Source organism: Lynx canadensis, chromosome D1, assembly GCF_007474595.2.
Source record: "Lynx canadensis isolate LIC74 chromosome D1, mLynCan4.pri.v2, whole genome shotgun sequence".
In the NCBI taxonomy this organism is placed as follows: domain Eukaryota; kingdom Metazoa; phylum Chordata; class Mammalia; order Carnivora; family Felidae; genus Lynx; species Lynx canadensis.
In genome coordinates this window covers 96601577-96624239 of record NC_044312.2, presented here as the reverse complement: position 1 = coordinate 96624239, position 22663 = coordinate 96601577, and the positions used below count along the sequence as shown (strand labels likewise).

The 22663-nt window shown below is 42.5% G+C and overlaps 1 protein-coding gene across 2 annotated transcripts in view; it reads right to left on the bottom strand.

Moving 5' to 3' along the window:
- The window catches only part of ALKBH3 (alkB homolog 3, alpha-ketoglutarate dependent dioxygenase), a 32905-nt gene extending 21166 nt beyond the window's left edge, over nucleotides 1–11739 (bottom strand). The window contains exons 1-7 of one of the 2 annotated variants that reach the window (XM_030332555.1): nucleotides 11636–11739; nucleotides 10378–10526; nucleotides 9968–10071; nucleotides 8480–8514; nucleotides 5573–5620; nucleotides 3849–3952; nucleotides 2287–2375 (exon numbers count right to left, since the gene is read on the bottom strand). In XM_030332555.1, the coding sequence (XP_030188415.1) occupies nucleotides 2287–2375; nucleotides 3849–3952; nucleotides 5573–5620; nucleotides 8480–8514; nucleotides 9968–10071; nucleotides 10378–10456 (459 nt within the window). In that variant the 5' untranslated portion in view covers nucleotides 10457–10526; nucleotides 11636–11739. Of the gene's footprint in view, nucleotides 1–2286; nucleotides 2376–3848; nucleotides 3953–5572; nucleotides 5621–8479; nucleotides 8515–9967; nucleotides 10072–10377; nucleotides 10527–11295; nucleotides 11318–11635 lie in introns of those variants that run through there. The other variant, XM_030332556.1, reaches the window with a different exon arrangement.
- Nucleotides 11740–22663: the final 10924 nt, after the last annotated feature.

The window sequence follows — 22663 nt, the reverse complement described above, 5'->3', positions numbered from 1 at the left end:
CTATATACAGATCCCTCAGAACTGAATGTCTAAATTAAAATTCAGCATCATCTCACCGTTCAGTGAAGGCATTCTATCCTTAAAAGACATTTGAGGAAAAGAGTATGAGAAAATATGAATCACAGAAGTAAAAGGACCTATTCAGTGGATTTCAAAGTGTTTTGCACAGTCCTAGGTACCACAGAGGTGTCTCTCTGGGATTATGGGAGGACAGAAGAAGGGTCAAGCTGGGGGGACCCCAGCCAGTCAAGGCACTCCTTGGTTTTCACACATCAGGTTCATATAAGATTTAGGTCAAAAAAGACTAAAGGAAGTTTAATAACCTCTGACTGAATTTGCCTCTGTGCTTTGGGTTATTAAGCTTGAGGTAATAATAATTTTTAAAGTTAAAATTAAACAAGAACCCCGAACACACACATATACCCTTAAAAAAACCTATGAAAGAGGCATCTCTTTTGATTTTGTTCAAGATGGGATATAAACAAACTAAATCTGTTAGCAGTAAATACAAAGTTATAAGCCAGCCAAATTCAAATTAAAGAATTCTAATTTGACAACCTTAACATCTAACAAAAAAGCTTGCTTCAATAAATTAGGGTATGTACACGTAGATTATGGAATATTATGTAGCTATTAATATGATGGAAAAGACTATTCAATGATATATGTTAAGGATATAGTTAAATGAAATGCAGTATACCTAATTGTTATTTTTATAGAAAAACTCTATATATTTACCTAAAAAAAAAAAAAAAGACTGGAGCCAAACATTAGGTGGAAGAATTATCCAAAATTTTAATATTCTTCATGCTTATCTATAGTTTCTAAATTTCCAATAATAAATTCATATTACATACATTGTAAGAAAAAGACTGTCATTAAAAAATTCTTTTGAAGGGTTGTCAAAAAGTCCTCAAAGCGTAAACAGCCATTCTATCAGGATATCTCATGTGCCTTATGTTTATTCTAAAGCAGTGGTTCTCAGCCAAGGGTAATTCTGCCCCCCTCTCCACCCGCCCCCAGCAGATGCCTGGCAATGTTTGGAGTCATTTCTGTTGTCACAACTGGGTGAAGAGTGCTTCTGGCATCTACTGGGTACAAGTCATGGATACTGCTAAACATCCCACGACGTACAGGACAGCCCAACAACAAAGAATTACCCAGCCCAAAATGTCAGTAACACCAAGGTTGAGAAATCCTGTTTTAAAAGATGAGCTAAAATGATGACAAAGAACTTCTTCCCTAGAGCCTGTTTAATCCTCAACTTCTCTGCTATGGCTGTTGACAAGAAGGTAAATTAATTCTGACAGAAATGTGGCCAGCCATCTGTTGGATTGATCTAATTTCGTTCTCTTCATGTTTCCAAATCAACCTCAGATATAAAGGGTCTCAGCCTTTCCCTGGGTCACATTCTAAATGCAGCCCTACAAACAAAAGCATGCAGCTATCTCCTTATGTGAAAAAGCCATGTCCCCACTCCCATCCCCATCAATATTCTGTCCCTGAACATGTTAGTAAAGTGGTAGTTTATTACAACAAATTACTACAAGCTCTAAAATGTGTCATATTTCTATGTATCCCAAAGCCATTAAGCAAAACTCCGTTTTCTTCAAAGTCTCTTTCAATAAAGCATAAAATTATTTGCCAAAGGGCAAGATTCCAGGAACTAAACAGGGAGCTATTTCTTGGACCTTAACTCTATCCTTTGGACAAGCTTAATTTATATACTAGAATCTCTTTGTCTACTGTCATGGAAACTTTTAAAAACAAAAGATGTGAAATAAGAAATAAGCCAAAGCAATGATAAGATGGAAGTCTAAGAACTACAGCCACAGAATGAGTACAAAGTCAACAAGAAAAATACCAGATTTTTTCACAAATGGCAAAAGAGCCTGAGAAATGGAAGGAGATGTTCTGACCTCACTGGCCAGTCATAAGAACTTGGCTCCACAGCAAACGTGTACAAGGGTGTACACAGAAGGCTATGACCAGAAAAGCTGGGGGAAGGAAGGGATGTGAAGAAATGGTTCCTCTTCCTGAAATCCTTGAGTCTGGTTCCAGTTTATTCTAGTTCCAATTTTTTTCTCATCCTCAGAGTTTATCTCTAGATCAAAAAAGCACATCAAGAGTGACAAGCACAAAAACTCAGTGTTTGAACCCAGAGGATTTTTTAAGCTAGGAACCATCATGCAACTCTGCAAGCTATTTTATAGTACTGTTATTTTATAGTACTCTACATTTATAGTACACAGTCCATAAAACCATACCAACAACATTCCAACATACGTGAGCATTTGGTTCCATAGTGATTCTTGAATAAGTGTAAGGAAGTTCTCCATACCATGCTGTAAGTCTTGGTTGCTTGTAAGTTACATCTGAGAAAGAAAATACAGGGCCTTTGAAATGGTTTAACGCTATTTAAGGTGTACCTACTGAGCACCATGCAATGTGCAAGAAGCTATGAGAAATACAAAGGCAGAGTAAAGATGGGCTCTGACCCACGGTTCCACCTTGAGGACATGGGATTTCAGGAGAAGAATGGGTAAGAGCTCAAAGAAAGAAGACAAGAGAAGGTATGTTGGCAGAAACCGTATTGGCAAAGCTCTGAGAGTACATGTGACTCGTCTGCATCAGTGATGACATAAACAAGGGCGGAGTCACACTTCAGAAAGGTTCAGATTAGAGAAGGTCTAAAAAGCAGGATATGGAGTCTGAACCCTCATAGGCAGGAATCTGTGGCACCAACATCCATATAAGAAACAAGATAAACTGTTCATCCATGTGCCACCTTTTGATTTTGATGAAGAAAAAAGTGCTCTGACCAACCATAGCATGTAGCTGACTGTAGTCAGAAGTTTCTGATGTTCAATATATTTAGTAGGGGGTTATCCACAATCTACTATTTTTTCCCACAATTGATATCAACTGCTACAATAAGAACAATAATTATAAAGGCAGCTAACATTCACTGAAGGCTTACTGTGTATGCACCAGTCATTCTACTAAGCACTTATCATGCATTACCTCCCTTAATTATCACAAGATAGGTATTATCATTAGTCCATTTTACAGACCAGAAAACCAAGAATTGGAAAACTATGTAACTGTAATTTGCCTAAAATTAACAATTAGTTTGAATGACAAAGCCAGCAATCAAAGCCAAGTCTGCCACTGCTGTGGAATCTCTGGGAGTTAGTAGAAAAAGCAGACTCCTATTCTGACTTCCAAGTCCCACAAATGAAGCCAGTATACTCTGCCTCTTTCTTTACAGAAAATCTGAATTCACACAATGTGCCCGACAGGAAATTTTACGCTAGGGCATAGACGCCCTCCAGTGGACACCTCTGGTCCAGCAGCTGTGCTGCTTGTGGGTGACCACGGAGGAGCAGGCTCCGAGTCCTGTCATCTTTGCAAGTTCAGGAGAGTACAAATGCTGAAATGGAAAGACACTGGACTCTTCTACTGAAACTAAAATGAGGATAAAAAGCTGGCAATAAGGATCATACAAGAACATATGCCGAACAGATTTGGAAAAAAGAAAGCTCTGGAGGTTTCTATGAAGAAAGAGGTAAGCTGTCACTATTTGAAGTAATAATGGTAGCAAACAAACTCAAAAAGATAAAAGTATGTCAAGCACAGGTCAGCCAAACCACATATCCTCTGGTTCCTTGAACTGCCACCTCCTGGCTCCTGCCCTGTTCTCTGACCTCTGGGCCTTCCACCTGCTCTTTCATCTGCCTGGAACACTCTTCCCTGTCCCTTTAATTAAGACTGGCCGTGGTGAAAGAAGCAACGGTGTCTCTAGAGAGACCAAGTGGCAACAAGTGCCATCTCAGACACGTGCTTACCCTCTCTGATGCCGGTCCTCTGTTTCCAGGGAACAACCTCACAAAGTTGTTCCAATACCCAGTCGGCTTCTTTCAGGTCAACAAAGCCAGGATACAAACACACCCTTGATGAAGAAAGAACCATTATTAACTAAAGAACACAGAAAAGATGGGCTAGTCTCTAACCATTAGTGAAGTCAGTTAATTTGGATGCTTCCTTTCATGGGTAGATGAACTCATCTTGCCATACCTCCCCTGGCAAGCAGGACATGATGTTCCAGATGTGAAACAAACTTTCACGTTAAGACAAATAAGAGGCAATAAAGGAAAAAGAACGCATGAGGGCTTTTACAGACACACTTCAAATACTGCTCCCCTACCACTTGCTGTGAAACTTCGGGTAAATTACGTAACTTCTATGAAGGCTGGTTTTTCTTACCTGTAACACAAAAATGATATCCCCCTCACAGGCTCACTGTGAAAAGTAAACTAACAAAATGCCTGTCCCTGTGTTATTCTAACAATTGGTTGTCTTCTGAGACTATGTCAACTGTAGGGAAAATGACCATTTATGACTGTATCAAAATAAACACTTCCAAATGAGGGTTCTTTCTGTCACTGAATATATACTTATTTCATTAATGCCAAGTCAGCTCAAAATCATTTTGGATATCCTTCTTTGTTCTGAAAGCCCTTGGAACATTCTGTCAAACTTCACTCTTTGAAGGTGTCTTTGATTTTTTCAGAGCCAAAACGCACCTGAAGCCATACCTGTTTAACAATGAGATGCGACCAAAATAATGCAACTGGTTTTCTTGTGTGACTGTTAAACTTGCTTTAAAAGAGATTCTGAAGCTCTTTCTAAGCAATTCATTTAGATATGCAAGTTCTGATATATTTATTTTAAATAGCCATTTAAAATAAATTATTTTATAGTGACTTAGCAAACTCATGCATTAAGGGGATGCTTCCAAAATTTTCATTTTAATAATGATTAATGCCTACTATACCCTAAATTGCACATGCTTTAACTTTAATGAAATCTACCTTAATGTAGATTAAGGTATTAACTTACTCATGTAGATTAAAGATTAACATAATGTAACACATATAAAAATATATGTAGTAATATGATTAATGCGATAATAAATGAAATGATAGGGGCGCCTGGGTGGCGCAGTCGGTTAAGCGTCTGACTTCAGCCAGGTCACGATCTCGCGGTCCGTGAGTTCGAGCCCCGCGTGGGGCTCTGGGCTGATGGCTCAGAGCCTGGAGCCTGTTTCCGATTCTGTGTCTCCCTCTCTCTCTGCCCCTCCCCCGTTCATGTTCTGTCTTCTCTCTGTCCCAAAAATAAATAAACGTTGAAAAAAAAAATAAATAAATAAATAAATGAAATGATATATATAATGTAATATAATAGTAATAAAATGGAGCATTCAAAAAACAGAAGTAGAGGCTAGGTCACCTGTAATTTTAAGTTACTATGTGGTACTAGGAGAAAGTACTTAATCTCCCTGGGTCTCATTTTCTCACCTGAAAAATTGCAGAATAGTTACTACACCTGACAGAGAGGCTATGAAAATGTTTTGGAGTCAGAAATGTTATATAAAAAGAGGTATTACCAAAGTCTCACTCCCCAAGATTTTCAGAGGCAGAAGTTACCTATCTCAAGTAAGGGAGTAGAACATTTTAAGAGACTATTAACTGAAAAATAATTATGAACTTTCCAGGGAGGATTCACTTACCTAGATACGCCTGTGGGTGACACGCTGATATCATACACACCTTCTCTGCTACATAAATCAAGAAAACAGACTCATTGGTATCAGGCAAAATAATACACTCCACCCAGTGGAAGGGCTGTGCTTTGCAGTTTCCAAACTCCTGATCACCAGAATGATTTCACAACGAGGGTGCACTATGAGGGAGGCCTAACCCCACCTTCTTCCACCAGCGAGACGAAGAGTAAGATGGTGGCAGACCACTGATGTCACTGGGAATTGAATCCTGATGGAATCAGGCCATGGAGACAAAAACGGACATAAAATAAATTCTGATTCTACCCCTCTGTACGTCATCCACAATTGAGGCTGCTATGGTCCAGAAATCTATCACACGAAGGGGTACCAAACAGCACATCCCTTTGGAGACCCTGGAATAGGTGCATTTAACAGGAAGCAAGTCCATCTCAGGGCTATGAGCTGCTGTTGCTTTCAGATACATGTCTAATGAGGTTCCTGCCTGATTAAAAAAGGTTCCCCACCAACTTTTCAAGGGTCCCATGATGTGGCTCCACTCCCTGACAGCTCCCACCCACTCATGATCCTCCCATTGCTATTTGGAATCTCCTGAATACACTACCGTATTTCTAATCCTGCTTTTCCACAAGCTGGAATACCCCCTCGCCCTCCTCCGTCATCTGGCACCCGCAATCCAACCCACCCGAGCTTTGGTCCCACAGAAAATTCTAATTCATCCTTCAAAATCTCAGCTCAGTCTCACCTCCTGTAGCGCTTTCCTGACCATTAATCCACCCAAATAATGTTAACCATCTCATTCTCCATGCTACCAGTAGACCTTACTATAAGTCTACTGTTTCAAGATATACACTACTGCAATTTACCTTATTACATGTCTATTTCATTTACAAGACTGTGGGCTACTGACGGGCAAGCAATGGGTTACCGTTGTTTCCCAGTGCCTAGAACATAGTAGATGGGCAGTAAAAAGCTTAGAATTTAACCAAATGTGCAAAAGTACAAAACTGTTCCAGATGTGCAAGGTGGTGAGGTCCACAGTGAGAAAACAGACACCCAGACTGCATAGGTTCCTATGCCAGAATAATGGTGTCAGATCCTCCCAGACAGGGGTAAGTTACAGAAAATAATATAAAGGGACAGTGTTCACATCACCCTCTGCCATGCGAGCCAGAAGTTCATGATCTGTGAGCTGGGCTCTCAGGCAGATTGTGCAAGCCCCTCTGAGCCAAAATGTAGGCAGGGTTATTCACATACATTTATCATGTCTCTAAATGAGCGGCCTATAGTTTCCCATAGTGTGAACACAATGTTTCAGTGTGATATATTTTGGGCCACATTAAGAAACTGGCTCAGTTCAAATGTGGGTGACATTTCTGGTTATTAAATAAAAATCTAACAGAGCTAACTTTACATAACCAGAATTAACAAATGCTGGGATCAAACAGGAAGTTTTGTCATTTTGCTATGACCTGAATATTCACAACTGCCCATTTTTTCAGCCTGCATGTCCCACATGTACCTCGTAATAGGTTTCATGGTTTTGTTTCTTCTCTTTATCACCAATGGAGGCAATGTCACACTGGTACTTACAAACAATCAAAGAGTGTTAGAGCTACCACACTCTGCCTTAAGTGACTATGTGGTCCAAATCCTAATATCACAGACAAGGAAACTAAAGTCCTGAGAAATGGCCTTAACTTACCTAAGGACTCGTTACATAGCTAACTAGTGGTAAGGCCACAACTTTGATACCCTCTTTCAAAGTATGATGACCTCGTGTTAGTTTCACATTTTTCTAAGCTATACAAGTCGACCTGCAAATAGCCAAACAGACTAACAGATTGTTCATGAGCAATAACATGCAAACGCTAATTTGTTAAAATAAAAGGATGCTTGGGGCGCCTGGATGGCTCAGTCGGTTAAGCGTCCGACTTTGGCTCAGGTCACAATCTCGCAGTCTGTGAGTATGAGTCCCACGTCGGGCTCTGTGCTGACAGCTCAGAGCCTGGAACCTGCTTCGGATTCTGTGTCTCCCTCTCTCTCTGTCCCTTCCCCACTCACACTGTCTCTCTTCCTCAAAAATAAATAAACATTAAAATAAATAAATAAATAAATAAATAAATAAATAAAAGGATGCTTTCTACTGGCAATTTATGTACATCAGATGGAAACTGAAAAGCAGGAAAAGAGAAGTCAAAGCATCTTTCGTTAATTTTGGAAAAGAATGTTTTATATGCTGCTCAGTATAAGAGGAATTATAAATTAAAGAGGTTATTTTATATACAGATCAATTTAAGAATTTAAACTGCTCTGGAACAAGTAAGTAAACGTTTAAAGCCCTCTAGATTTCTAACAGCTTTCATAAGCATTGCTAGTCGAACAGTACCTAACTAAAGTCTTCTCAAATATCCAGGTTTTAAGGACTAGGAAAAAACCTCCCTGTCTTTTTTTTCTTTTTTTAAGTAGGCTCCACACCCAGCGTGGAGCCCAACATGGGGCTTGAACTCACGAACCTGAGATCAAGACCTGAGCTGAGATCAAGAGGTGGACACTCAACCAACGGAACCATCCAGCTGCCCCCACTCTGTCTTTACCTAGGAGATATTTTCACTTACTGTCTGCAGATATCTTAGTGAAACAGGGTCAAGAAACCTACACAAGTCAGAGATCAACGTACAGGCATCTTATGGCATTTTCCACACCATTAACAAATTGTGAAAGGTTTCCCAAAAGACCAAGTTTAAAGATGTCTAAGATACAAATACCCCAGCCTAAAATTAAGACAGTAATTGGGCCATTAGCTTCCTTCCAGCTGGAAAAAAACTGGGTGAGTTATCTGGGCTCTCCATTTTACTGCGGGCAAAAAATACAGTATGGCAGCAAATTACTTACTCAATCACTCGTGGCTCTGGGGCTCTGCGTACTACCTGCAAGGAACAGGCAGATTTTACTTCTGGAATGATCCCTAATCCTCAGAAAGACTTATCTGCAGGATTATCATATCCTCTCATTACTGGTAAAAATAAATCAAGTTTAAAACTATCCTTTTTTATTCCAAGCTCTTACTATGCCACTAGAGACCCGTGTCTGCTTTTCTTAGAACTACTTCACAGTTACTAGTGGGGCAAGAAAAAATAATAAAAGTAGAATCAATCCATTTTCCAAGCACCCAGTAATTCTGGAAAAATCTTTCCAGGAGATTTTTTTTTTTAATGTTTATTTATTTTTGAGAGAGAGAGAGAGAGAGACATGGCATAAGTGGGGGAGGGGCAGAGAGAGAGGGAGACACAGAATCTGAAGCAGGCTCCAGGCTCTGAGCTGTCAGCACAGAGCCCAACATGGGGCTCGAACTCATGAGCTGTGAGATCATGACCTGAGCTGAAGTCGGACGCTCAACCGACTGAGCCACCAGGCAGCCCAGGATATTTTTAAAAATAGAAGATACATGAAGAAATAAGTCTTAATCGTTATTTTTACAAGCACTACTAAAGCAAAATGCCTGATTTTTAATAACATGTTCCCATGCTATTAAAAAACAGTGAATCTTCGCTATTTCCTACAACTTTTCCCCCATGGGGAAAAAAACGCTAAAAAATCAGGCATTGTAGTAGTTGAAAACTTCAATCCAATTCCAGAGACACCTGCTACACTAGTACTAAAGACAGCAAGGGTTTAGGACTGTTAGAACTCAGATAACCAGGGCGCATGGGTGGCTCGGTTCAGTTGAGCGTCTGACTTCAGCCAAGGTCACGATTTCACAGTTGGTAGGTTTGAGTCCCCTGCCGGGCTTTGCACTGACTATGCAGAGCTTGCTTAGGATTCTGTCTCCCTCTCTCTCTCTGCTTATTCCTTGCTCATGCATACGCATTCATTCTCTCTCTCTCTCAAAAATAAACATTAAAAAAAAAAAGGGGGCCCCTCGGTGGTTCAGTTGGTTAAGCATCTGATTCTGGATTTTGGCTCAGGTCATGATCTCCCAGTTCGTGGGATCAAGCCCCACAGAGCCTGCTTGGGGTTCTCTCCCTCTCTCCCTCTCTCTACACCTCTCCCTGCTCACTCTCTCTCTCAAAATAAATAAATAAACATTAAAAAAAAAAGTACTCCAATAACCAATGTAAGCACTAGTCATGTAAGCACTAGTCATGGTATAACCTCCTTGCCCCCAAAGTGGGAACTTTATACAGCCATGAGTTGGGAGCAGACTAGAAAGAAATCTTCAGATACACTAAGGAGCTGATAGTCCACATTTCATTATTATTATTATATGCCTTGCATGCTCCTTTTATTAGCGAATGTATTCAGTCACTATTTGAGGATCTACTGTGTGACTACAGCTTTTACAAGCAAACCTCTTAGTGTTGTGAGAGAAAAAGAATTTACCTCCTGGGGTTCTCTGAATACGAACTGTCTATCCAAAAGATGATGCTCCTTGTTTGTCCAGGTCTGACCAGGCCTCTGGTGGAGATGGCTCTTAGCAGTGGTAGCTAAAGTAAGGCAAGAACAGACTCAAACCAGACTCCAAAATGTCTGCTCTACTGAGCAAGAGCCAATAGAGTCTACTTGAAGATAATGTACATTACATCTAGAAATTAATTAGTAAAGTCTGTCGAAGACCCCAAAACACACACTGTAAGGTTTGAGAGCAGGCACTAAATATGAGGAATACTAAATATCAACCCTCAATAAAAGATCGCCATCAAGAAAATCAAAGTACCAGCTACGTTTTAAATAATTCCTTAACATCTACTGAAATGCAGGTGCATTCACACAAGGTCCCCACAGGTTCTTGCCTGGCTGAGCAGTGGCCTGGCTCTTAGCAGGGCCAGCCCAGGCTCCCTGCACTCGGGCTCGCCGTCTTTTGTCTTCCATGTTGACCAAAAAGGCTTCTGCTCTTAGCTTTCAGAACATTTCATTCCTGATTAAAACCACCCAATGGTATCTGTTTAAAAAAAAAAAAAAAAAAAAAAAGGAAAGTGCTTTTAGTTAGGATTATGAGAGCGTAGACTACCTAAGGGAGTAATTATAATCCTTTCAAGCTCAACAGCATTCAAAGATTCTACATCAAAACCACTTTTTTGGCATTTTTGCCAATGAAATTTTAGCTCACAGCCCACATACAGGAGCACAGGTACAAAAAGACAAAAACGGGGAGATTCACAGCACATGTTCTGAACCTATGACCCATTTCTTTACTGATCTAAGAAGGCTTCACATCTCAAGTTCTCAAATGTTACCAGCTCATCTTATGGCTTATTTAGCCCACCAATTTCCAGACCTTCCCAGATCTTCCGAGCTGAGATGGGCCCAGGAATCTGTACATTTAACAAATTTCCCCAGGTGGGTAAGGGCGTGTAGCTCCTTCTCATTTAATAGGTGGGGAGACGACGGAGACTGCCATCTGCCCAAAAAGAGTTCATGGCAGAGTCAAATACTAACCCTCCACTCCCACCAGATGTGTAGAGGAAGTTTGTATTTTCTCTCAACTGAGACCATAAAAGCTCTTAACACGACCATTGCTCTGGTCACAGGGGAGTAATATTATGTGCCAGGGGACAGCTGTTGAAAATAACAGATTTCGGAGCCTCCCCCTAGACCCAATGATTTTGTGGCGTCCCAGAAACTGTTTAACTAACCCCACCTTCCACCCTGGGATTCTTTACCCCATACAAAGCTTGAGAACCCTGCAGAAGGCAAACAAACAAAAAAACCAAAACACGAGGGCTCTGGCGCCAGCCTGGCTCGCTCTGAACCTAAATCTATCAGTTCCCAGCTACATGACCTGTGTCAGATGACTTCACCTTTCCGCGCCTCAGTTTCTTCCTCTGTTAAGAGGGGAACCAATACCTCTCTCACCACTGAAAAAGGCTGGTCCTCAAGAAGAGTGCGCAACTTTCCCTATTATTAGACTCTTCTCTTCCAGGAGCCCCGGGATGCGGTCCCAGAGGTAGGCCGGGAAGGGTCCTCGGGGGACGGTCCCCACACCCCCAGGCACCGAGCGGGGGGCCGGGTCGCCACAGCAGCAGCGGAGCCGGGCGCGCAGGTACAAACCTGCTCGGCCCCGAGGCGAACCCCGCCGTCCCGGAGCCGCTCCGCCGCCTGCGCTTGGGGAACCTTTAGGGTGCAGCACCGACTCCAACAGCTCGCAACCACGGGCCGCGGCGTCAGGCATTTCCTCCTGACGTCACGCGCCGCCACCGCCGCCGCTTCCGGCGCCACCCGCCAGAGTCCGGGCAGCTCCGCGATCCCTGCGCAGGGAGGGCCGGGTCGCTAAAGGCGCCGGTGGGCGGGCCGGGATTGGACCCGAGCACAGATTGAAGGTGGTGTGGAGCCCGGTGAGGAGTGGGGCGTGGCGAGGGTGGGAAAGAAGGCGTGTTTGCCAGGCCCAGGTACTGCTGGACATAGTCCCCCCTTCACCCCCGCCTCCCGCCTCCGAAAGCCAAACTGCAGAAGTCTAAGCTCCAGCACCCTTGGTCTATACGGAGTGACAGGGTACCTGCGGGGCTGGTGGAAGGGCGACAGGGTTGGGAAACCAGGTAGTGACGTGCTAAGTAGAAGGATTTGAATTCTACCCTGAAAGCTCTGGAGAATGTAATATGCACTTCCTTTGTGCCCCCATTGCAGCCTGTGCACACTTCCATCAATAACACAAAGAGTCATGGGACCACACCTTCTCCGTGGCTCTCCACTGCTAACCAAATTTTGCTTGAGTGAACAGACCTCAGTTTCAGTCCAGACGACACCATTTACTAGATGTATAATCTAGGGCGAATTCTCCATTTCTTTATGAAATTGGCATAGCTCTTGTTGGGAGGGCTAAATGCGGTAATGCATTTAAAGAATTTAGCAGGATGCTTGAAACACAATAGAAATTCAATTGATACTAAGAATGTCTTCTCTTCACCCCATCTGAGTTTTTAAGAAGCATCTTTAAACTGGCCATGTTAAACCATGTGTCTTACACTGTGAAAATAGCAAACGTAGCACCGAACTGCCTGTTTTGTGTGGCTTATTCTCTAAGACCTACCAAATAGTAGTCACTGTGGAAGTCTTTGAAATAAGACTTGTATTATATACTGCTTACCTAGAGAAGTTCAGTGTACCCCACCAATCTAATCTTCACAGCACCCATCATTCTTTGTTATACTTTGTGACAATGAAGGAAAATGATTTATCCTAGAACTGAAAGGAGAGAAAAGTGGTAAGGCCAGACTATAATTTTTACCTTTTTTTTTTTTTTTTTGGTCCCCATCAACTAGTAATTTGTCAGTGTCTGTTTCTGGTTCAGGAACCTTGGCTGTGTCTTCTAAAGAATGCCATTCTTTCTTTTCAATGATTATGGTTTTGGAACAGGAACAAAGAAGTTTGGATTGAGGACTCCCTAAAAGTAGTGATTAACACATCTTCAGCCTCCAAGTAGAACATTTCTCAAAAATCAATCTACGGCCTGCTTGCTTCCAAAATAACTGCATTTTTAACAATCACCTGCATTTTTACCAAGTGCTCAAGGTGATTCGAATGCAGAGAAAGTTTAGAAACCTTTAGGATGCATGTCAGTTGACAAATCATTCCCGTTTGTCTGACACTAAGAGGTGTTCCAGGAGATAGGACTTTAAGTGCTAAAGGCAGGACAGTACCGGGCAACTGAGATGGCTGGTTACCCTAAATACGTGAGATTATATAGCATTAAAAAGATGTTCTTTTGAGTCTTACTCCCTGGGTTTTCCCCATTTCTATTTGCAGTATTTGTGTTTTCATCAGGGGGTGGTGGTGGAGACCGTGGGAGAGGGAATGAAAGCGAGGTGCGATGCCAGTTATCAGCCCACTCATTCTCAGCTCCAAACCCATCCTCCAGAACCCTGCTTGCAATCCTGGAATTTCTCCCTTGCAGTTTGGTCTGACGTTAAGCGTCAACAGTAGAGGGTGCTGGAGGGACATTAGAGGAGGAAGTGGTTCTTCCTGATTCCAGAGTGCTCCTCCCAGATGGCTGGGCAATGCAGAGCAGCCAACGGTGTTTGGCATCTCTTTGTGGGCTGGACTGGAATGTTAGTGGCATTTACAGCCTTGTTAAGTTCCTCTTGTGAAGTTAAGGCATCGATTGGGAAGGAATGGGATCCCCAAATCTGAAATAGTGACATCTACTTGGACTGACATTCTTGAACACCCAAGTCACCCTGAACCTCCCTGGGCAGGGGCAGTAGCTTGCTTTCCTGTGTCTGAGGAGACTTTTGCTTGAAAACCCTGTGAAACGCTCACCTGGAGCAGATAACTTGAAAAATGCAGCCTAGATCTGAACTTCCTAACAGGTGGAGGGTGCTTCCACAGTTGTGCCTTCCTTGGTGGTTGTGTGTGTGTGTGTGTTGTGTGTTGTGTGTTGTGCACGCACACCTGCCCGGACCTAGATGTGGTAGTGGCTGTTCCCTATATCTACTGTTTTCTGTATTCTTATTATTTTCCTTTCCCCTTGTAGGTGATACCCTATAACGATTATTTTTTCCCCTGAATTATACTGTATAGTTTCTGTCTCCCATTCGATTCCTAACTGTTACAGTGCGGTTGTGATATCAGGGGTTGGGAGCAATAGCGGGCAAGTGGCTGGCTCCAGAGTTGGTCTCGAACTGTAAGTAATCATTCTGGCTCTCATTTGGTCTCCCTTGCTCTCCCTGGCCCTTTACTCTTGTGCTGCTCTCGTTTCCCTTCACCTGAGACAGGCTTCCCAAAATTGCAGATCGGTTGTGCCGATCTGGTCCCCTTGCCTCTACTCTGAAACCAGCATTTCAGAGTATGGTTGGAAGACCATCTGCATCAGAGTTGCTAAGGGATGCTTGTTAAAAACGAAGATAAAAGGGGCACCTGGGTGGCTCAGTTGGTTGAGCATCTGACTTCAGCTCAGGTCATGATCTCACGGTTCATGAGTTCGAGCCCCGCATCAGGCTCTGTGCTGACAGCTTAGAGCCTGGAGCCTGCTTCGGATTCTGTGTCTCCCTCTCTCTCTGCTCCCCCCTACTTGCGCTGTCTCTCTCTCGAAAATAAACATTTAAAAAAAATTTTAAGTGAAGATTCCAGGCTGCCTATCAAGATTGTGGGTTAGGTCTGGGGCAGGGCCTAGCACCTTGCATATTTAACAGTGCCTTGTTTCATTTTCCAAGAACCTGCCAGAGCTCAGCCTTTCCTAACTGCCTGCTTTCTGCAGGTGACCACTTTTCACTCAACAGATACCTCATCCCTTGGATGGCAAAACTGATAGATGCTTTAAGTGCTGGTAGCTCTTACCAGAATGATTCTGAGCGAGCTACACACTGCACCTATTTTCAGTCGCTGATTTTCACACCAGACTCTTGCCAAACATTGCCTGTTTCGATCATATGCTGCTCGTGGAGTGCCTGCTGAGAATTCCGGAGAAAATCCAATCCAAGGAAAATAACGGCACATCATGCTAATAGCTCTCAGCGAAGGTACTGTGTAGAGAAATTCCCGGCCCGTGTCTCACTGCCAGAGGCTTAGCAGTTCCCAGCTGGAGGGAGGAAGGTGGGGCAGGACCTGCCAACTGCAGCGTGGTGGCTTGGAGGCTTTCACGTCTCCAACTCTAAACAATGTTGAGGAAGACAGGATGCTTCCCCAGACTCTACACAGGAACTGCTCCCATTTGACGCCCAGCACAAGAGCAGATGCTGCTCGAGATAAAATCTTCCAGTAAGCCATAGTGTATGCTGTGAGGAACAATTAAAGAACAATATAATTGGAGGGGAAATTGTGGAGAGCGGACAACAATCCGGGACAGGAGAGGTCACTAGAGGTTACAGTCATCAGTGAAGGCTTTAAGGCAAATAGGGAGTTATGTCAGAAGTTTTGTTTGTTTGGGGCGCCTGGGTGGCTCAGTTGGTTAAGTGTCTGACTTCGACTCAGGCCATGATCTCAAAGTTCATGAGTTTGAGTCATGTCGGGCTCTGTGCTGACAGCTTGGAGCCTGGAGCCTGCTTCGGATTCTCCCTGTCTCTCTGCCCCTCCCCCACTCGCACTCTGTGTGTGTGTCTCTCTCAAAAATAAATATTAAAAAAATTTAACAAAAAATGTTTTGTTTGCTTTTTAGTTTATTTACTGATTTTTGAGAGACAGAGTGTGAGTGGGGGAGGGACAGAGAGAGAGAGGGAGAAAGAGAATCCTAAGCAGGCTCCGTTCTGTAAGTGCAGAGCCTGATATGGGGCTCAATCTCAGGAACCTTGAGATCATGACATGCGCTGAACTCAAGAGCCGGATGCTTAACCAATTGAGCCACCCAGGCGCCCCATGTCAGTCTCACACAGTATGGAGCATTCCGTGGCTGAAAGATAGTGATAGTCCTATTAATCCTAAAAAGAGTAGTGGATTTTCTTTCTAAAAAGAAATCATTTTACACATCTGATTTCTAAGTAATAGCATATAATATTAACACTTCCTGAGGGCATGTCAAGGGATACTGTAGTTATATGCATACACTGATCCAATTTTCTATTAGTCTCATTGACAAAGGAAAAAACTGAACCATATGCTACGTGAGGCCACGATGCCACTTCTCTGCAAATACGTGGCAGAAGGAAAGCCAAATTAGGAAAGACAGGACTATTTCTGGAATGATATATGGAGCCATTTCCTGGGGCCTAATAGCTGGGTTCTTTTAGAGACTTTAAAAGTGAAGGACTGGTAGCAATGTAATCCATCAGACCCTAGATTTTAAATTGTTCTTGATGACTTTATCTAGATGGTTTAGCAGATTCTCCTTTAGCGTCACGGAGTTCTCCGAGCCATGTGAACCACATTATTTCAAGTGTATGAACTGTGATGTCAGGTAAGGCTTTATTCAAATGTCAGCCTCACTACTTCCTTGGTGGGTAACTTCAGATATCTGGGTCATATCAAGACACAAATGTAGGGGCATCTGGGTGGCTCCATCGGTTAAGCGGCCGACTTTGGCTCAGGTCATGATCTCGCAGTTGATGAGTTTGAGCCCCACATCAGGCTCTGTGCTGACAGCTCAGAGCCTGGAGCCCGCTTCAGATTCTGTGTCTCCCTCTCTCTCTGCTCCGCCCCCCCCCCAAATAAACAAACATTTAAAAAAATACACAATGGTTACTGTTGTCATATTTGATACAAGACTCTCATGGTAACTTAACCTAGTGGAGTAATCTCCCCATTGTGTGCCGAGTCTTGTGTTGGCTGGGAGTTCTGACTTGGATTTGATTCAGCTGGTGCATCAGCAGCTGGTGGTTGGCTGATCTAGACTGGCCTAGACCCCGTGTGCTGTCTCATCCATGAATAAGCTCACCAGGCATGTTCCAACGGTGCTGTCAGGGGAGGTGTGGACAAACACACAAGACCTCTTAAGGTCTAGGCTTCGAAGTGGCACAAAACCACATTTATTGGCCAAAGCAAGCTAGCCCAGGTTCAAGGAGTGGGGAAATAGACCTCACCTCTTGATGGAGTTGTTGCAAAGTCACGTTGCAAAGAGCGTGGATACTGGGAGTAGAATATTGGAGCGACTTTTGCAATCACTCTACCACACTAAGGGAAGGGGTGCACTGGCGAGACCGAAAGAGGGCTCCTGTGGGAATAGAGAAAGAGGGGTGCTTTGCAATGGAGTAGAAAGAAGTCAGACCAGGCAGGCCTTGAGAGGCAGAATAAGCATTCAATGTTTGTATATGGTCTGAAGCCTAGGATCAACATTTACACTCCTTCTCTTCCTTTCCATCTTACAGAACACTTTGGAACCGTTGAGTCCATTTGTTTTTCGTGTGTGCCTAAGGCAGGGATTGTTTTCTTTCAAGTGATCAGGATGCTGATAAGCAAATATGCAACAAAAGCATATTTCTAAAATAATTTAAAAGCACCTGAAATAATAAGTTAATGACTAGTGGAGTCTTTCCCCTCATGCCTTAGAAATAAATGATCCACTTTTTAGAAGCAAATTCATTATGTAGAAAAAGCACAAAAACTAAACCGATGGGTCTAGGTTGTCCTTTGCTCTGAAAGAACCAAAGACAGCATAGCTGTTAAAAAAAAAAAAAAAAAAAGGATTCATCTGAGGTTCTCCTTAAAGCTTTTCCTTAGGTTATGTAGTGCTTGGTGGTCAAATGCAGCCAACATCTGCACCAGGGTGGGTGCATGGATGAAAAACATAATAAGCCCAAGTTATTCTCATGCATGGAATAACACTAGATAAATGGGCATGTTAAAAAGTGGTCTTAAATCTTTCAGACATCTAAAACCACTTGCTAGGAAGCACATTTTTAAGGTGGAGTTTGAAAGGATTTTTCCATGCTTGCCCTATTGTTCTCCTAGGGGCAGAACAGTGGCTTTGCAGAAATGATCTAGTCAGTGGTACAGTAGGTAGGAGACGGACTCAATGTATTAAAAGCACACAGAGTTTCCATTTCTAGAAATCAGGTTGGAGATCCTAAAGGCTGTTTGCCACAAAATACTTACAAATGAAAGATAAATCACTCTTTTCAGGGGCGCTTGGGTGGCTCCTAAGAGTTCGACTTCGGCTCAGGTTATGATCTTGATCTCATGGTGGGTGAGTTCGAGCCCCACATCGGTCTCTCCGCTGTCAGCGCAGAGCCCACTTGGCATCCTGTCTCCCTCTTTCTCTCCCCTTCCCCAGAGCACATGCTCTCTCTCTATCAAAAATAAACATTAAAACACACACACACACACACACACACACACACACACACACACTTCAATAAATGAATTTGCCTGCCTGTGTGAAAGAAATTTCCTCTGAGACCAGGAATAATGTGGGAACCAGAGTCCAGAGTAAGCTGGGACACATACATCTTCTTCCTGGTGGCCTTAACTGCTTGGATATTCCTGGGAGAGGAGGGTAGATGGCTTGGGACAGAATGGTGACAAAGCTGGTTGAAGGGGAGTGTAGCAGAGACCTTCTGCATAAAGCAGGACCCAGGGAGGACTCCATACTCAGAGAAAGGATGAACTGGGGCTGTGGGGTGTGACAGAAGAGAAATCTCACAGAGGCCAACAACAAGAAAACTTTTTTTGTTTTGGCCTTAACTCAGGATGGAAAAAAGTCACCCCTGAGAATTCAAGGCCACTAGCCTAACTTTACATAGGGGCTGAATTAACCCCATTTACACAAACCCCCTGGCCTTTTCCCCAAACCCAAGAACAACAAAAACCCCCAAACTGCACAAAGTAGGAATTTTAAGGCAGATGAAAACTGGTAGCGCCCCCATGTCTAATGCAAACACAAATCCCGCCAGGCAAATTTACACTCAATAAGGCCTTGAATAATTCCCATACAGTTCTAGTGACCATAAACACACGTGTGTACACACACACACACACACACACACACACACACACATCATGGAAAATACAGGGAACTAAAGCACCATTAGCAAGAGTCAGCAGAAACAGTAGAAATATCTACCAAAAAATTGTTGGATTATTGGGAACTATTAGATACACAATATAAGGATGCTTAACGTTTAAATAAATAAAAGTATTCAAGCATTAATTCAAAATCATCAAAAAATGCAAAGCTATTTTTGAAGAACCAAATGTAACAACGAAAACTAAAACCTCAGTGAAGACGCTACTTTGCGGGGGCGGGGGGGGGGCATGTTAGTAGCAAGCAATTACTCCATTGTACATAGAAAATAAACAAGTAAATGAGTTTTGTTTTTCTTTGAAGACTCTAGAGATCTGTGATACAATGGGCTTAACTAAAATGATAACCCTGGCCAAGTACGTTGGCCATGTTTTTCTCCGGGGACATTTTCTGAGTGCAAGAGCTGAGGATTGGGCTTGCTAAAGGCAGTGGCATTTCTATGAGGCGAAGGAGAATCCAACAGACCTTTTGGCAGCCATCAGGATGGCATGATGGCTTGGAATCTGGAGGAACCCCCAAATGCAAGAGTTTGCCCTTTGAGACATTTGCTGAGTATTAGAACAACAGAAGGGAGAGGAAGGGACTGAGAAGACAAGGTGAAACCTTCTATAGTCTTACTGTGCTTAAAAAATAAAGTTCTGAGGAGGAAGAGCCCACAAGAAGCATGTGACAGGTTTCATCCCTCTGACATTTGGAACTGCAGGGGCACTGAGTCTAATAAAGAGGCAACCTAGCCCTAGCTCAGGCTCAATACCTGTTTGGATTGGAGTGATCAGTTCTCACCCTATCCAACAGGGAAGAGGCAAACCCTCTCTGGAGAATAACACTGACTTCAGTCTTAATGGTTCTTTTATATGGAATGTCTGGCATACAAAAAAAAAAAAGAAAAAATTATGGGACCTGCAAGGAGGCAGAAAAATGTGACTGATCATCAAAAGAAAAAAATAAGTAGACCCATGGGTGATCCACATGCAGGAGGAAGCAGATAAGAACTTTAAAACTATTATGAAGACTTATAAAAACAGAGGAAAGGAAGGTGAAAAAGGTAGATTTTCAACAGATAGTTGGAATTTACATGAAAGATACATAGAAAAATAGTAAAATGATTGAAAACTAAATACTACTAAATACTAACCAAAATAAAGCAGAGAGAGCTAGTTGGGTACTGCAGGAAACAGGCTTTAAGGCAAAAAGCATTAGTAATGAGATTGTCACTACATGACCAAAAAAGAGCTCAACTCACCAGAAAGGCATGATTCTAACTTTATTCATGTAACAAGATAGCCTCAAAATGTATGAAGCAAGAGCTGATAAAGCAGGGGGATCTGACAATCCATCATTACAGTGAGGGAATTCAAAACACTTCTCTCAGCTATTGACAGGTCAGGCAAACAAACGTTAGCAAAGATGTGGAAGATTTGGATTCAGTTAACAAGCTTAACTTAATGGACATATATAGAAGATAACAATTAGTAAATAAACATTTTTCTAAAGCACGTATGGTACGTTTTAAAAATTGGCCATAGACATAAAATACATCTCATAAAATTTCTGAGAATAGTAATAAAAAGTTGACACTTTTATTGGTTTTCTATGGCTGCTGGAACATTACCATAAACTCGGTGGCTTAAAACAAGATTACTCCCTCACAGTTCTGGGGGCCAGAAGTCCAAAGCCAGGTGCTAGGCCAAAATCAAAATGTTGGCTGGACCCTGAATGCTCCAGAACCTCTGGGGAATAATCCATTCCTAGCCTCTAACAGTTTCTGGTGGCCAGTGGCATTCCTTGACCTGTGGCTGCAACATTGCAATCTCTGCCTCTGGGGTCACACTGCTGTCTCCTCTTCTGTGTGTTATCTTCCTTCTACTAAGGATATCTAGGATTCCACGGGGCCCATCTGGATAATCTCATCTCATCTCAAGATCCTCCATTAACCTGCAAAGACCTCTTTCCACATAAGATAATAGCATTTACAGGGTACAGGGATTTGGACCTGGTTATCTTTGGGGACCATTATTCAGCCACTACAACAGGTGTGTGTGTGTGTGTGTGTGTGTGTGTGTGTATGTGTGTGTGTGTGTATATATATATATATATATATATATATATATATATGTAAAATATGCCAGGCTAGATTCTGAGTACTTTAAAAATATGAAATCATGCTCACCAACAATCCACAAGATAGGTGCTGTTACTATTCCGTTTTCAGAAGGCAAAACTGAAGTCGAGAATGGTTCCGACTTGCCCAAGCTGTGTCGTACTCACATGTTCTTTGACCACAATGCAATTATTTAGAAATCAGTAACAAAAATTTAACTTTTGTATTCTGAAACAATTTCAGATTTATAGGAAATCTGCAAAGCAGTACAAAGAATTCCCAATACTACCTTTCACCTAGATTCTTTCAACGTTAACATTTTAACACATTTGCTTTATCGTTTTCTGTATACATGATTTTTTATGAACCTTTTAAGATTGCAAATATAATGTTCCATTATCCCTAAATACTCTAGTGTGTATTTTCTTTTTTTTTAATGGTTTATTTATTTTTGAGAGAGAGAGAGAGAGAGTGCGTGAGTGAGTGGGGGAGGGGCAGAGAGAGAGGGAGACACAGCATCCGAAGCAGGCTCCATGCTGAGCTGTCAGCACAGAGTCTGAAGTGGGGCTTGAACCCACGAACCGTGAGATCATGACCTGAGCTGAAGTCAGATGCTTAACCGACTGAGCCACCCAGGCTCCCATCTAGTGTGCATTTTCTTAAAAACCAAGGGCTTTTCCTTGAATAACCACAGTACAATGATCAAACTCAGGAAATTCACATTGATACAATGCTATTATATATTCTACAGACCTTACTTAAACCTCACCCATTGTCTCAAAAATTTCTTAAGATTCAATCCAAGATCATGTAACATTTACTTGTGACATTTCTTCAATCTTCTTTAAGAATTTTTTTTTTTCAACGTTTATTTATTTTTGGGACAGAGAGAGACAGAGCATGAACGGGGGAGGGGCAGAGAGAGAGGGAGACACAGAATCGGAAACAGGCTCCAGGCTCTGAGCCATCAGCCCAGAGCCTGACGTGGGGCTCAAACTCACGGACTGCGAGATCGTGACCTGGCTGAAGTCGGACGCTTAACCGACTGCGCCACCCAGGCGCCCCTCTTCAATCTTCTTTAATCTGAAGGTTTTGACAAATATAAGCTGGTTATATTGTGAAATATCCCTCAATTTTTCTGATATTTCTACTTGATTAGGTTCAGATTATAAATTTTTGGCAGGAATACCACATAAGTGACATAGTATCTTCAGTCCATGATATCACAATGCACAAAATGTAAAGTTGTCTTATTAATGATGATACCAACACAAGCTCTTCAAAAAGGAAATAGCATTTATAAAAACTTGAATTTGTGCTTTTAAAAACATTTCTAGGGGCGCCTGGGCGGCTCAGTCAGTTAAGCGTTCAACTTCGGCTCATGTCTTGATCTCGCTGTTCGTGAGTTCAAGCCCCACGTCAGGCTCTGTGCTGACAGCTCAGAGCCTGGAGCCTGCTTCGGATTCTGTGTCTCTTTCTCACTCTCTGCCCCTCTCCCACTCGCACTCAGTCTCTCTCTCTCTCTCTCTCAAGAATAAACATTAAAAAGTAAAAATAAAAACATTTCTAAACAATTCATAGGTCAAAGAAG